Source organism: Sorex fumeus, unplaced genomic scaffold, assembly GCF_029834395.1.
Source record: "Sorex fumeus unplaced genomic scaffold, SorFum_2.1 ptg000007l, whole genome shotgun sequence".
In the NCBI taxonomy this organism is placed as follows: domain Eukaryota; kingdom Metazoa; phylum Chordata; class Mammalia; order Eulipotyphla; family Soricidae; genus Sorex; species Sorex fumeus.
Genome location: NW_026606064.1, coordinates 21,132,402 through 21,145,229, shown reverse-complemented (window position 1 = coordinate 21,145,229; position 12,828 = coordinate 21,132,402). Strand labels below are relative to the sequence as shown.

At 47.8% G+C, this 12,828-nt stretch overlaps 1 protein-coding gene and 1 pseudogene across 1 annotated transcript in view; both read left to right on the top strand.

The window, feature by feature from the left end:
* CAT (catalase) overlaps positions 1-7,239 on the top strand; it is a 35,986-nt gene extending 28,747 nt beyond the window's left edge. The window contains exons 10-13 of the mRNA XM_056136040.1: positions 1,774-1,904; positions 3,583-3,690; positions 5,589-5,672; positions 6,534-7,239. Of these exons, the coding sequence (XP_055992015.1) occupies positions 1,774-1,904; positions 3,583-3,690; positions 5,589-5,672; positions 6,534-6,599 (389 nt within the window). The 3' untranslated portion in view covers positions 6,600-7,239. The remainder of the gene's footprint in view (positions 1-1,773; positions 1,905-3,582; positions 3,691-5,588; positions 5,673-6,533) is intronic.
* A 3,275-nt stretch (positions 7,240-10,514) lies between these two features.
* Positions 10,515-10,748, top strand: LOC130017334 (uncharacterized; annotated as a pseudogene).
* Positions 10,749-12,828: the final 2,080 nt, after the last annotated feature.

Below are 12,828 nucleotides of genomic sequence, written 5' to 3'. Positions count from 1 at the left end.
GAAAAAAGAGGCTTCCTGATTTATTCCAGACAACAAAAGTGTTCTGATTCTATGTCATCCCCACCATAAATCTAGGTCAATGAATGTGGACATACTAGAAGGTCCTTTTTAAGGAATTTATTTGTAACATTACTGGCGCCCACTTGAGCAAATCAATGGGCAACGGGATGACAAGTGATACAAGTGGTGTGTTGAGGGCCAGGGGTATGGCTGGAGTGGCAGGGCATAGGCCCAGCATGTATGAAGCCCCTAGTTGTACCCTCACGGAGCAAGGTTCCATACGTTACCATCTGCTGTGATCTTGGGGGCCCCACGCACCCATCCCATCCCACCTGCCCCTGGGGGTGAGGGTCTTGCTTTCAGTCCCCTGCCTCCAGCACCCCTGGAGTATTTATTTGGTTTCGGGTCACAGTAAGGGGTGCTCGGGGGTCTATCCCAGTGGTTAGGGGACATGAGGTGCTTTGGCTTAATCCCAAGCTTCCAGCTAACAAAGCCTGCACTCAGCCCGTTCAGTGCTTGATTTCTCTCTCTCTCTCTCTCTCTCTCTCTTTCTCTCTTTCTCTCTCTCCCTCCCTGTCTGTCTCCATCTCTTTCTCTCTCTCCCCCTCTCTCCCTCCCTCTGTTTCTCCTCATTCTCTCTCCCCTCCTCTCTCTCTCCCTGTCTCTCCCTTTCTCTCTCTCCCTCCCTCTCTGTCTCCGTCTCTTTCTCTCTCTCCCCCTCTCTCCCTCCCTCTGTTTCTCCTCATTCTCTCTCCCCTCCTCTCTCTCTCCCTGTCTCTCCCTTTCTCTCTCTCCCTCCCTCTCTGTCTCCGTCTCTTTCTCTCTCTCCCCCTCTCTCCCTCCCTCTGTTTCTCCTCATTCTCTCTCCCCTCCTCTCTCTCTCCCTGTCTCTCCCTTTCTCTTTCTCCCTCTCTCCATCTCTCCCTCCCCCCCTCCCTCCCTCCCCCATCCCTCCCCCCTCCCTCCTCCCCCTTCCCTCATGGCCCTTATTAAAAAAAAAATGTGTCTTTAGAGGGAGTTAAAAGTGATGACTGATTGGTCATCCAAGCCTGCAAGGAGCTCAGTTCCAAGAATCCTCAGACCACTGAGAGCCAAGCTGGGGCAGGAGCACAGTTTGTGCGGGAATGGGGGTGACACCCCCCCCTCCCAAGCTCCCACCCCCGCATGGGACCCTATAGGACCCACCCATGGCAACACTCAGTTGCTCCCATGGGAGCTACTGACCACAGAGAACATGCAGTCGCTCCCAAGTAGCTCCGGGATGCAGCGTTTGAACTGAGAGGCTAGGTCTGCGGGAAGGAACCCTTCAGATCTGAGCTGCATCTGGGGTCTTCGTCTAGGGAGGGGCGGGGGCCGGAGCAAACCCTGGGTGTGTTTCCTGGTCCCAGTCAGCATCAGAGTCAGCCGGGAGGGTTTTTTCCTTTTCTTTTTCTTTTTATGTCACACCCGGCGGTGCACAGGGGTTACTCCTGGCTCTGCACTCAGGAATTAACTCCTGGCGGTGCTCAGGGGACCATAAGGGATGCTGGGAATCAAACCAGGGTCGGCCGCGTGCAAGGCAAATGCCCTACTCGCTGTGCTATTGCTCTAGCCCGGGAGGGTTTTCAGGGCCCCGGGACCCTCTTGGCTGGGACTCGGGTGAGAGACCTCGGGCGTGTGGTGGGGGGGGGGGCTGGGACAAGACCACGGGCCTGCCGGGTGCCCCTGTGCGGGCCAGTGGGATGGGCTCTGCCATGGGGGGCCCACATGACCCTGTGCCGGCTCCCTTTGCAGGCGGCGCCCCCAACTACTACCCCAACAGCTTCAGCGCCCCGGAGCAGCAGCCCCGGGCCCTGGAGCACGGCGCCCGGGCCTCCGCTGACGTGCGGCGCTACAACAGCGCCAACGAGGACAACGTGACCCAGGTAAGGCTGCCCAATCAGCTGCCCCCACCTCGGCCTACCTCGGGCCTACCCTGTCCCTTCCCTTCCCATATGGGATGTCAGGGATCAAACCTGGGTTAGCCCTGTGCAAAGCAAATGCCCTACCCACTGAGCTATTGCTCCAGCCCCTTTAGTGTTCATAGTCACGGTCCTTCCGTTGTTCATCGATTTGCTCGAGCGGGCCCAGTAACGTCTCCATCATGAGACTTGTTGTTACTGTGTTTGGCATGTTGAATACATCACGGGGAGCTTGCCAGGCTTTGCCGTGTGGGCGAGATACTCTCGGTAGTTTGCCGGGCTCTCTGAGAGGGGTGGAGGAATCGAACCCGGGTCAGCCGGGTTGGCTGTGTGCAAGGCAAGAATGTAATTTTCTTTTAAAAAAAACTTTTAAATGAGTGTATGTACACACTGCAGGAAGCTATAGACAGGAATACTTTCCCTGAGGCACAAATAGGATGTGTGGGTGGGAGGGAGGGAGTGGGGGGGGGGGCTGGGAACAAAAAAGGTTATTTTGGAAAGTCACCAAATAGAAATTTCTAGGGGCCAGAGCAATAGCGGGTAGGGCATTTGCCTTGCACGTAGCCGACCCTGGTTCGATCCCTGGCATCCCATATGGTCCCCTGAGCACCACCAAGAGTCGTTCCTGAATGCAGAGTCAGGAGTATCTCCCATGCATTGCTGGGTATGACCCCAAAACAAAAACAACCTCTCTCCCCCCACCAAAGAAATTTCTAGAAGCAAACAGTGCAATCTTTGAAGTTAAAACAACAGAGTGTCTTAATGGCTGTTTAAACAGTACATTAAATACAATCAGAGAGGAAATGAGCAAATTAGATGGTGGGCAGAGGACACGATCATTACTTTGATTGGATTGTGTTTACTTCCCAAGTCTGGGTTTTCAACTTTGGCATCAGATTTAAACTTTGAGTACTTACACCCGGGTCTCTGACAACTTAGTAACGCGATGGTTGTCTTGATATCTTATTTAAAATGTGAGCTGTCCGTCCTTCACGCCCTACCGAGGTCACGAGTTGCCCCCCCATGAGCGGCTCTTCAGCGCAGCCGTAACAACAGACGCACAGAAACCCATCTCGTAATTATCTGGCTCTTTGCAGAAATCCAAAATCATTATGTGATTCTCATAACCAGCTATAGAAAACAAAGTATTTCACAATGCCTTTTCAGCAATTCTGATTGTTGGGGGTGGGGAGGAAATTCTAAATAATAATGGTGCATCTTTTGTCAAAATAATGAACGTAATCAATGTAGAGAAAAGTTAAGTAGAAATCATCTGCCTCACAGGCATTGGGAAGGGTGGGAGGGGGGTATATTGGGGTTCTTGGTGGTGAAAAATGAGTACTGGTGAAGGGAAAGGTCTTTGATCATTGTATGACCGAGACTTAAACCTGAAAGCTTTGTAACTTTTCCCACAGCGATTCAATAAATAAATATAAGAAGAAAAATAAATAAATAAAATTATGGAAAAAATGTGAGCTATCTCAATGAATACATAATGACAGTTATAATCACCATAAAATATTGCTATCTAGACGAGAAGTCTCACGTTTTCATCCCTCAGGTGGTTCTTTGGGGCGGGGGCAGCCGTGCTTGTGACGAGCTGGTGGTTTGATTCTCCGCCCGCTCTCTTGACCCGGGGCAGGTGCGGACCTTCTATACCAGTGTGCTGAATGAGGAGGAGAGGACCCGCCTGTGTGAGAACATTGCTGGCCACCTGAAAGACGCGCAACTCTTCATCCAGAAGAAAGCGGTGAGTGGTGCTGTGTGGGCGGTGGGGCGCCATCTGCTGGTGCGAGAAGAGATTGCAGCCGTGAAGGGGAGAACCTAGCAAGTGTCCCTTCTGGTGAGCTCATGAGACATTGAAGAGTTAGAATGAATCCCCCAATCAACCTCTGTTTATATAAGACGTTTGTCTTATCTGCTGTGACACATCATGAATCCTTGTGCTCTTGGTCTGAGGTGCGGTCCCTTCCTTGAGGTCAGAGTGAGAATCTTTCCTTGGTTTGTTTAATTTGGTGCCAGCCGTGTTCCGGACAGTTTGTAGCATCAGTGACAGGATGCCACCTTGTTTTGAGTGTAGGTGCTGAGAAAGACATGTTTAGTTTTTGTTCTTTTTTTTGTTTTGTTTTTGGTGGGTGGTTTTAAAAACTGATAGTCAAGACCTGATTTGCATGCTTTCTGGGGTAAGAACCGGGCTGCTTTCAGAAGTCAGGCTGAGGTCCCGGCATATTGGTGACAGCATCTCACTGACTGCACATGTCTTTCTCACTGCTGGGTTCTTGACCTGTCAGAGAGATGAGCTTCTTGCAGGCTTGAGGAAACCTCACTTTTTCCTGGGCTAATCCTAGGCCCAGCTGGAGCAGCAAGTATCTGGGAGGCAAGTACTAGCAGACTGAGTGCTTTCTTTGTAGGCTGAATTCTACAATTGGTATGTGTGTGTGTGTGTGTGTGTGTGTGTGTGTGTAAGTATGTGTGTAGATGAGCCCCTCAGCACTGTTTTCTTAATATTTCTCTTTAAGCATGGAGCCTGATAGCCAGAGGTCTGTCAAAGAGGTGGGGAGGGTTTAGTCTCTTGCTGATAACCATGAGCTTGAAAACGGTTTGTAAGTTGCCGAATTGGGCTTGGCCCCCTAGCATCCTTCTCACCCATACACTGATACTGACAGGCTTCCTGTGAGTTTATGATGCCCCACCCTCCCACTGTTCAGACACTGCCAATCCTGTTCATTCATTCATTCATTCACTCACTCACTCACTCACTCATTCACGTGCTCATGTGTGCTTCTCTCCCTTTCTGCACAGCAGTGCTGGAGGCCTGGGGGCTATTCCTGGCCATACTCAGTTGGGCCCTGGCCCAGTGGTGCTGGAGGCCACTGGGGCTACACCTGCCAGTGCTCTGGGGGGCTCTGCAGTCCCCAGGATTGAACCTGGGGCAGCAGGCATGCAGGGTGTATACTTGACACACTTGAGCGCTCTCCTCAGCCCTCATTCTGCTCTTCTAGAGCAAATTGAGCTTTAGAGCACTGATTTTCCTGACCAGAGCCTCCCTCCCCTGGCTGTAGAGGCGAGAGTCGGCTTGTGTATATCGGACCCAGCACTTACTGCATTGCATTTGGTGCCCGGAATTCCTGCTTGAAGAATGTGGGGCCCTCCAGCAGGCCAGCATCTTGGCAAACAGGGCTTAAAATCTAGGCGGTATCTGGGCCCCATTTCTGAGCCCCCGTCACCAGGATCTGTTACCCCGAGCTCACCCCGAATCAGCTTTTTCCCCTGCAGGAAGGTTAGTTAATGCCCCATGTGTGCGTTTTTCTTAGTCTTCTATGAGGTGAGGTACCTTTCCATCTCGTTGTAAGGAGAGTGGACGTTGACACTCATAGGAGTGATCTATCCAAGGTTACTTCCCCAGTAGAGACCAGGGTTTCAACTGGACTCCCAAGTCTCTTTTTTGAGGGGGTCATGGCGTGGTTAAGATTCATGTTTCACCACGCCAGACCCTGCGGGGCTCAGGAGCGGCCCCTGGTGGTGGTAGTGGGCACCCCATGTCTTGCTGCTTGCCCTGTGAGACTCTGTAATTCTCCCTCCTGGCTTAACATGGAGACAGACCTGGGGCGGGATTCCTGCTCTCATATCCTGCCCGTTTGGTTACAGGTGAAGAACTTCAGTGATGTGCATCCTGACTACGGTGCCCGCATTCAGGCCCTTTTGGACAAACACAACGCGACAAAATCTAAGGTGAGGCCCCAGCAACCTGGCCATGGGAGTTGGCAGTAGATCTGGATTTCATGAAGATGTTCTCCCTGGGGGCATGACTACTGAGTTCTGAAACTCACTTGAGATATAAGTCAGTGGTCTTTTTTTTTTTTTTTTTTGCTTTTTTGGGTCACACCTAGCGACGCACAGAGGTTACTCCTGGCTCTGCATTCAGGAATCACTCCTGGCGGTGCTCAGGGGACCATATGGGATGCTGGGAATCGAACCTGAGTCAGCTGCGTGGAAGAGAAATGTCCTACCTGCTGTGCTATCGATCCAGCCCCTAAGTCAGTGGTCTTCGGTCAGCCAGCCCATGGACTGCCTGCCTGTGTGGGAAGGCTGAAGACCATTCATTGACCATTGGCCGTCGCTGCCTTGGTTGTAACTGCTGAACCGTGGACAGGTGTCTGTCCATGGGTGTAAAAGGGCTGAAGAATGCAAATTCGAAAAAACATCATCTGCAAAACATAGACTCTTAGGAATTTTTTGTTGTTGCTGTTGTTCTGAACAGCATCAGACTGCTTGAGAGGAGACGGGGTGGAGGGGGTGGTGAACTGTTATTTTCTATTTTTGGGGGGGGGGGGTCACACCCAACGATGCACAGCGGTTACTCCTGGCTCTGCATTCAGGAATCACTCCTGGCGATGCTCAGGGGACCATATGGGATGCTGGGAATCGAACCCGGGTGGGCCGCGTGCAAGGCAAATGCCCTACCTGCTGAGCTATCGCTCCAGCCCCACTATTATTTTCTTGTGTGCGTGGATTCAGGCTAAGGCAAATCTTGCCACGTGGCCGCTGCTGAGTCCATGAGTTAGTACGCTGATCCTTGTTCTTCCAAAACAGGGCGCAATTCATACCTTTATGCAACATGGGTCGCACTTGGCGGCGAAGGAGAAAGCTAATCTGTGAGAGTCAGAGGCCAGCGCGGCTTTCACCTGCAATCCACCCATCAACTCACTCGTGCCGGATAGAAGATGCCCCTGTGCTAGACGCACAGATGCAAGCTAATGTCTGCGGATGATGTACCCAGTTCCTGTAGCAAATGATGTGATAACAGCTTCTGCTGCTGCTTCCCTAGGGGACAATGAAGGTTAAGGCTTAACAATCATAACAATCATTTAATACAAAGTATTTTTTTTTTTTTTGCTTTTGACAGTTGGGCAGCTTATTAACTTGAAATGGTTAGAATAAAAACGTTAGGCAGATGTTACTTTCATTCATAAGAGAAAAATCACTTTGTTGAAATTGGTCTTTTTCTGTCAGAGGATGGCCAGTTATATGAAAACATGGCTATAATTGTATCCGCAGAAAGGATAAAGATCATCTACTTAGAAATGTTAATTTTTCTAAGTTCTTAGAGGAAAGATCAGTGTCTCTCTAGAGTAACATTAATACTTTGTGGAAAAGGCTTATTCCTGCTTGGAATTGATCGGATTTTCTTTTTCAAATTTGGAATTAACGTTTATGCTGATACAGCATTGATTTTTTTTGCAAGACTGATTTGTAATTGCTTACCTTTTTACAATAAAATAATCTGTACGTAAGAATAGTATTGCTTTCCTTTGGTCTCATTTATAACTTGAAATTCCTCCCAGATTTTGGGGGGTTGGGGGGAACATACCATTAAGGACTTGAGGACTCTCTGTGACTCAGTGCTTGGGGCTTGTTCCTGCTAGTGCTTGGGGACCATGTGGTGCCAGGGATCAATTCTGGGGCTCTTGTAGGTAAAGTTTTCACTCTAGCTCTTTAAGCTGTCTCTGCAGCCTCCACGTCATCAGATTCTTCTTTTTTTTTTTAAATTTTTTTTATAAAGTAGCACTGTAGCACTGTCCTCCCGTTGTTCATCGATTTGCTCGAGCAGGCCAGTAACGTCTCCATTGTGAGACTTGTTACTGTGTTCGGCATATTGAATACGTCACAGGTAGCTTGCCAGGCTTTGCAGTTCACAATATTTCATTACATTTAATATTCAAACACCAATCCCACAGCCATTACACCTTCCCACCACCATATTTAGGATGTTTTCATCCCAAATCCCAATCCCTGCCCCAAAGCAGAACCGAAATTATATAATTTGTATTGTTTGTTATGAAAAACCACGGAAAATACTACAAAAAAGTATTCTTAGAAGAAAGAATGTGGAGATTGTTATATTTCACTCAGGGGCCATTAAGCCCTTCTATAAGAGATCACCAACATGTTGTTAAAGATTGAGCCTCGTGTGCTTTACGTGTGTGTGTGTGTGTGTGTGTGTGTGTGTGTGTAAAAATGTATATTTCCCTTTAAGATTGGTTGCCTCCTACTTTGTTTGCTCTTTTTGGGTCACACCTGGTGTTGCACAGGGTTTTCTCCTGGCTCTGCACTCAGGAATTACTCCTGGTGGTGCTCAGGGGACCATATGGGATGCTGGGAATTGAACTCTGGTCAGCCTTGTGCAAAGTGAACGCCCTACCTGCTGTGCTATCTCTCCAGCCCCTGCCTCCTACTTTGAACCCTATCAAATGATGTCACCAAATTCTTAATCTGAACATCATCCATTATCAGTGCTTATCCTTCACGGCATCACGGTCCTTCCGTTGTTCATCGATTTGCTCGAGCGGGCCCAGTAATGTCTCCATTGTGAGACTTGTTATTGTGTTTGGCATATTGAATACGTCACAGGTAGCTTGCCAGGCTTTGCCGTGCGGGCAGGATACTCTTGGTAGCTTGCCGGGCTCTCTGAGAGGGGCAGAGGAATTGAACCTGGCTTGACCGGGCCGGTTGCACATAAGGTAAACGCTGTACTGCTGTGCTATTGCTCCTGCCCAGTGCTTATCCTTAAAATGTAAAAGTGAAGATCATGAAGAAACTATGTTATTTGTTTAAGCCAGTAGATGTGAATACAGTCTTCTAAGACCCTGGGGACAAGAGCTTCAATTCTGTTGGGGAAAGTAGCCAACTTCCCCAAATTGAACATTTAAAAAAATTCTTGCTGACTTGATTATGACTTTTAAAAATAAGAACTCAGAATCTCTATTTGCTTAAAGTTATTTATTTTTTGGGGAAGGGAAGGGGACACACCCAGCTGGCTCAGGGCTTACTCCTGGTTCTGCTCAGGGACCTCTCCTGGCTCTGTGCTTGGGGTTACTCCTAGCAAGACTCAGGGAGCTATATGAGGTGCCAGAGATTGAACCTGGGTCAGCCATGGGCAAGGCAAGTGTCTTACCTGCTATACCTTTGCTCTGGCACTTCATCCAGTTCTGATTTTGTTTTTGAGCCACATCATCTAAAATATATCATTTAGTGTTTGTCAGTATAGAAAAATATTTTTAAATATTTAAAATATAAAAAAGTATTAAAAAGTATAGTATAAAATGTATCATTTAGTGTCTTTCAGTTTTTCAATACACAACTATCACCACAATCGATTTTATTACTGTCCTGTGCCCCTACCCAACACCCCATCCTCTGGGCAGTCACTCATCCCTGACTCCTTCCTACCCCCAGACCCACTTTCCAGTTGTAGATTGACATACTCTCCACATGACATCCAAATGGGGCGGGGCGCTGAGATAGGAGAGTGGAATAGGGTGTTTGCCTTGTGTGTGGCCAACTCAGTTTTGACCATGTGCAAGAACCCTGGGATCTCCCTCTGGTCTCCTGAGCACTATCAGGAGTTATCCCTGAGCTCAGAGCCAGGACTAAGTCCTGAGCACCAGTGAGTGTGGCCCCCAAACAAAACACAGCAAAGGGGGTCATACAATGTGTGGACTTTTGAGACTCAGCCTGTAGGCACAAGAACATGTCCACCCTCTTAGCAGCCTTCTTTCCAAAGAACCCCAAAGTAGAATCAGCCTCGTGTCTATTAAATAAATAAGAAGTGGGCCCATAAAACAGCATGCACCAGGGTTGTGTCTCAGAGGTAAAGTGCCTTGTGTTCACGAGACCTCAGTTTGGTCTGATCACCACAGAACAAATAAATGCAATAACCCATTCAATGGAGTGTCTTTTGGCCACTGAAGGAAATGAGTACCAACAGATACTACATCTAAACCTGGAAACAAGCTGTCCCTTTTCAATGTCAGGGTAGCTTGTGGCTTGCCCTGGGTCCATCCAAGTCCCTCACTGGAAACCTCCTTTTGGGGCTGTTAGGAAGTAAGGGCAACTGAGGCTTACGTCAAGTGAAAATATGATGGATACCCAGGAGTAAATATTATTTGGAGTCAGTTAACTCCCATGTTACAAAAGCATACATCAATTGTCTTCCAGTGTCTATACAAAAAGGGCATTGCTATACCATGCAAAGGACATAAAGAAAAGAGAAAAGCAATATAGGATTATTAATGCCTGATGGTATTGGGTGTGCCTCGGGAGCACTGTGGTGGGAGTAACTCAATAAACCTAAACTCCCTGTGGGAGGAGCAAGGACAAACCAGTGTTATCCAACAGACCCTTACAAAGCTGTTCATGATTAGATGTCAGTCATACAGTGTTCCAGCACCCATCCCTCACCAGTGTACATTTCCTGCACCAGAGTCCCCAGTTTCCCTCCCATCACCCCTACCCCACCCCCGTCTGCCTCTACGCAAGCACTTTTCTTCTCTCTCTGTCTCTGTCTCTCTCTCCTTTTGGGCATTGTGGCCAAGACTAGTCTTGCTCCCCCAGGTTATCCCAGCACCCCTAGGGGGCAGTATCGTCCACTGCGGGGAACACAGCAGACAGTAAAAAAATCCCGTATATACTACTTTTAAGCTCACTTCTGAAAGTTCAATTTTCCATTCCCACTGTACATTTTCCTCCTCGGCCCCAAATGGCACTTTAAGTCATCTGATACAAGAGAAATCAAAGATTTTTAAATCTTTGCCAAGTCTTGGTCTGAGTTCTACTTGTTAACTTTGGTTTCTTGTAGTTCCAGTGAAAGAAACATCCAGCAACTTTTTGGGTTGTATAGTCAAAGGTGCTTGAGTCATTGGCATGTGAGATCAATATACCTGCATGTTAGTCTTAAGTTCTGATAGAAATGACATGCAGTTATGCTGCCATTCTTGACTATCAGGACGTGACTGGTGTGAGGATACTAATGATGAAAATTTCTGCTTGGCAATGGCAGAAGTTAAGTCTCCCATATTCTATAGAGGGATTATGTAACGTAAAAGAAATAGAGTTTAGAACCTCACGAAATAAATGCTTACCTCTTTACTGAAAAAAAAAATCTTTGCCAGAACTTTAAAAGGTGTGAAGGTTTTTTTGGGGGTGAACTCAAGAAGTTCTACATACTTTGAATGGTTGAGAATTTTAAGTATGTATATTGAAAGCTCACAATGGAAAGTATTATTGCATTCCTTTTCATAAAGGAAAGATTTCCCCCCCCCTCACTTGTTTGATCAGTGAATTTTGCATGTTTTCTTTGAAATATTTTTTTATTTAATTAGATCATGGTCACGGTCACAGTCCTCCCGTTGTTCATCAATTTGCTCAAGCGGGCCCAGTAACATTGTGAGACTTGTTACTATGTTTGGCATATTGAATACATCACAGGTAGCTTGCCAGGCTCTGCCGTGTGGGCGAGATACTCTCGGTAGCTTGCCGGGCTCTCCGAGAGGGGCGGAAGAATCAAACTCGGGTTGGCCATGTTAGCTGCGTGCAAGGCAAACGCCCTACCCATTGTGTTATCGCTCCAGCCCTTAATTAGATCATAATTAACAAACTTATTGATAGTTGAGTTTTAGGCTTGTAATATTTCAACACCGATTCCACCACCATTGCAAAGTCCCTCCACTTCCATCCCCCCCCTCGCCACCTTAACAAACACGTTACAAAGTTCTATGGTTGCGGCTTAGATCTCATGTTTATCTGTTATTTTTATTTTTAGCTTTGATTTTGTTTTTTTTTGCTTATAAGTGTAGTATATTGGGGCTGGAGAAATAGTATAGAGATTAAGGTACTTGCCTGACATGGGGCCAAACCCGGTTCAATCCCGCCGAGCACCCCACCCCTCACCCCCACCCCCACAGAAGTCTACTGTCTTAAACCATCTTTATTACTCAGTGAATTGTATCATGAAGAGATGTGTTTAAGTAATACTCATATTTTATTTACTTATTTATTTATTGCTTTTGGGGGGGGGGCTGGAGCAATAGCACAGCAGTAGGGCGTTTGCCTTGCATGCTGCCGACTCGGCCGACCCAGGTTCAATTTCTCCGCCCCTCTCAGAGAGCCCGGCAACTTATCAAGAGTATTTCGCCCGCATGGCAAAGTCTGGCAAGCCACTCGTGGTGTATTTAATATGCCAAAAACAGTAACAAGTCTCACAATGGAGACGTTACTGGGCCCGCTCGAGCGAATCAATGAACAATAGGAGGACCGTCTACCGTGCTAATTTGGGGATCACATCTGGTCATGCACAGGGGTTACTCCTGACTCTGCATTCAGAAATTATTCCTGGCAGTGCTCGGAGGACCGTATGGGATGCTGGGAATCGAACCTGGGTCGGCCAAGTGCAAGGCAAACACCCTACCTGCTGTACTATCGGTTCAGCCCCTGGCCATGGATTCTTACTCGGGCCCCTTGAGACCGTTTTTCCCCAGGGAACACAGAGCACCTTACCTGCTGTGCCATCGCTCCAGCCCCAATACTCATATTTTAAATAGTACAGCGTGTTGGAACTTGGAGCTTCGGTAGGAGATGCCATGTCCAAACTTTTGCAGCCTGTGAAAGGTGAACCTTGGGGAAAAGATCTTTGCACGTATCTGTAAGTTAAAGATCTCCAGCATCCCTAGCTAGACCAAACATGATTGCCACCCATTGCCTCTTTTGCAAACCACAACACCCAATAGGAGAGAGAGAACAAAAGGGAATGCTACAGAGGCAGGGTGGGATGGGGGGGATGGGGGGTGGGAGGGATACTGGGATCCATGGTGGGGGGAAATGGGCACTGGTGGAGGGATGGGTATTTGATTATTGTAGAGTTGAAACCCAAGCACAAAAATTTATAAGTCTACAACTGTACCTCATGGTGTCTCACTAATAAAATTTAAAAAAAAAACCATAAAAAAAAGATCTCCAGATGAGATCACCTTGAAGCATGCAACGTGCTTGACATCTGGTGACAAGTGTCCCTGTGAGGGACCAGGGAAGGGTGGGGGGAACAGTTCCATGA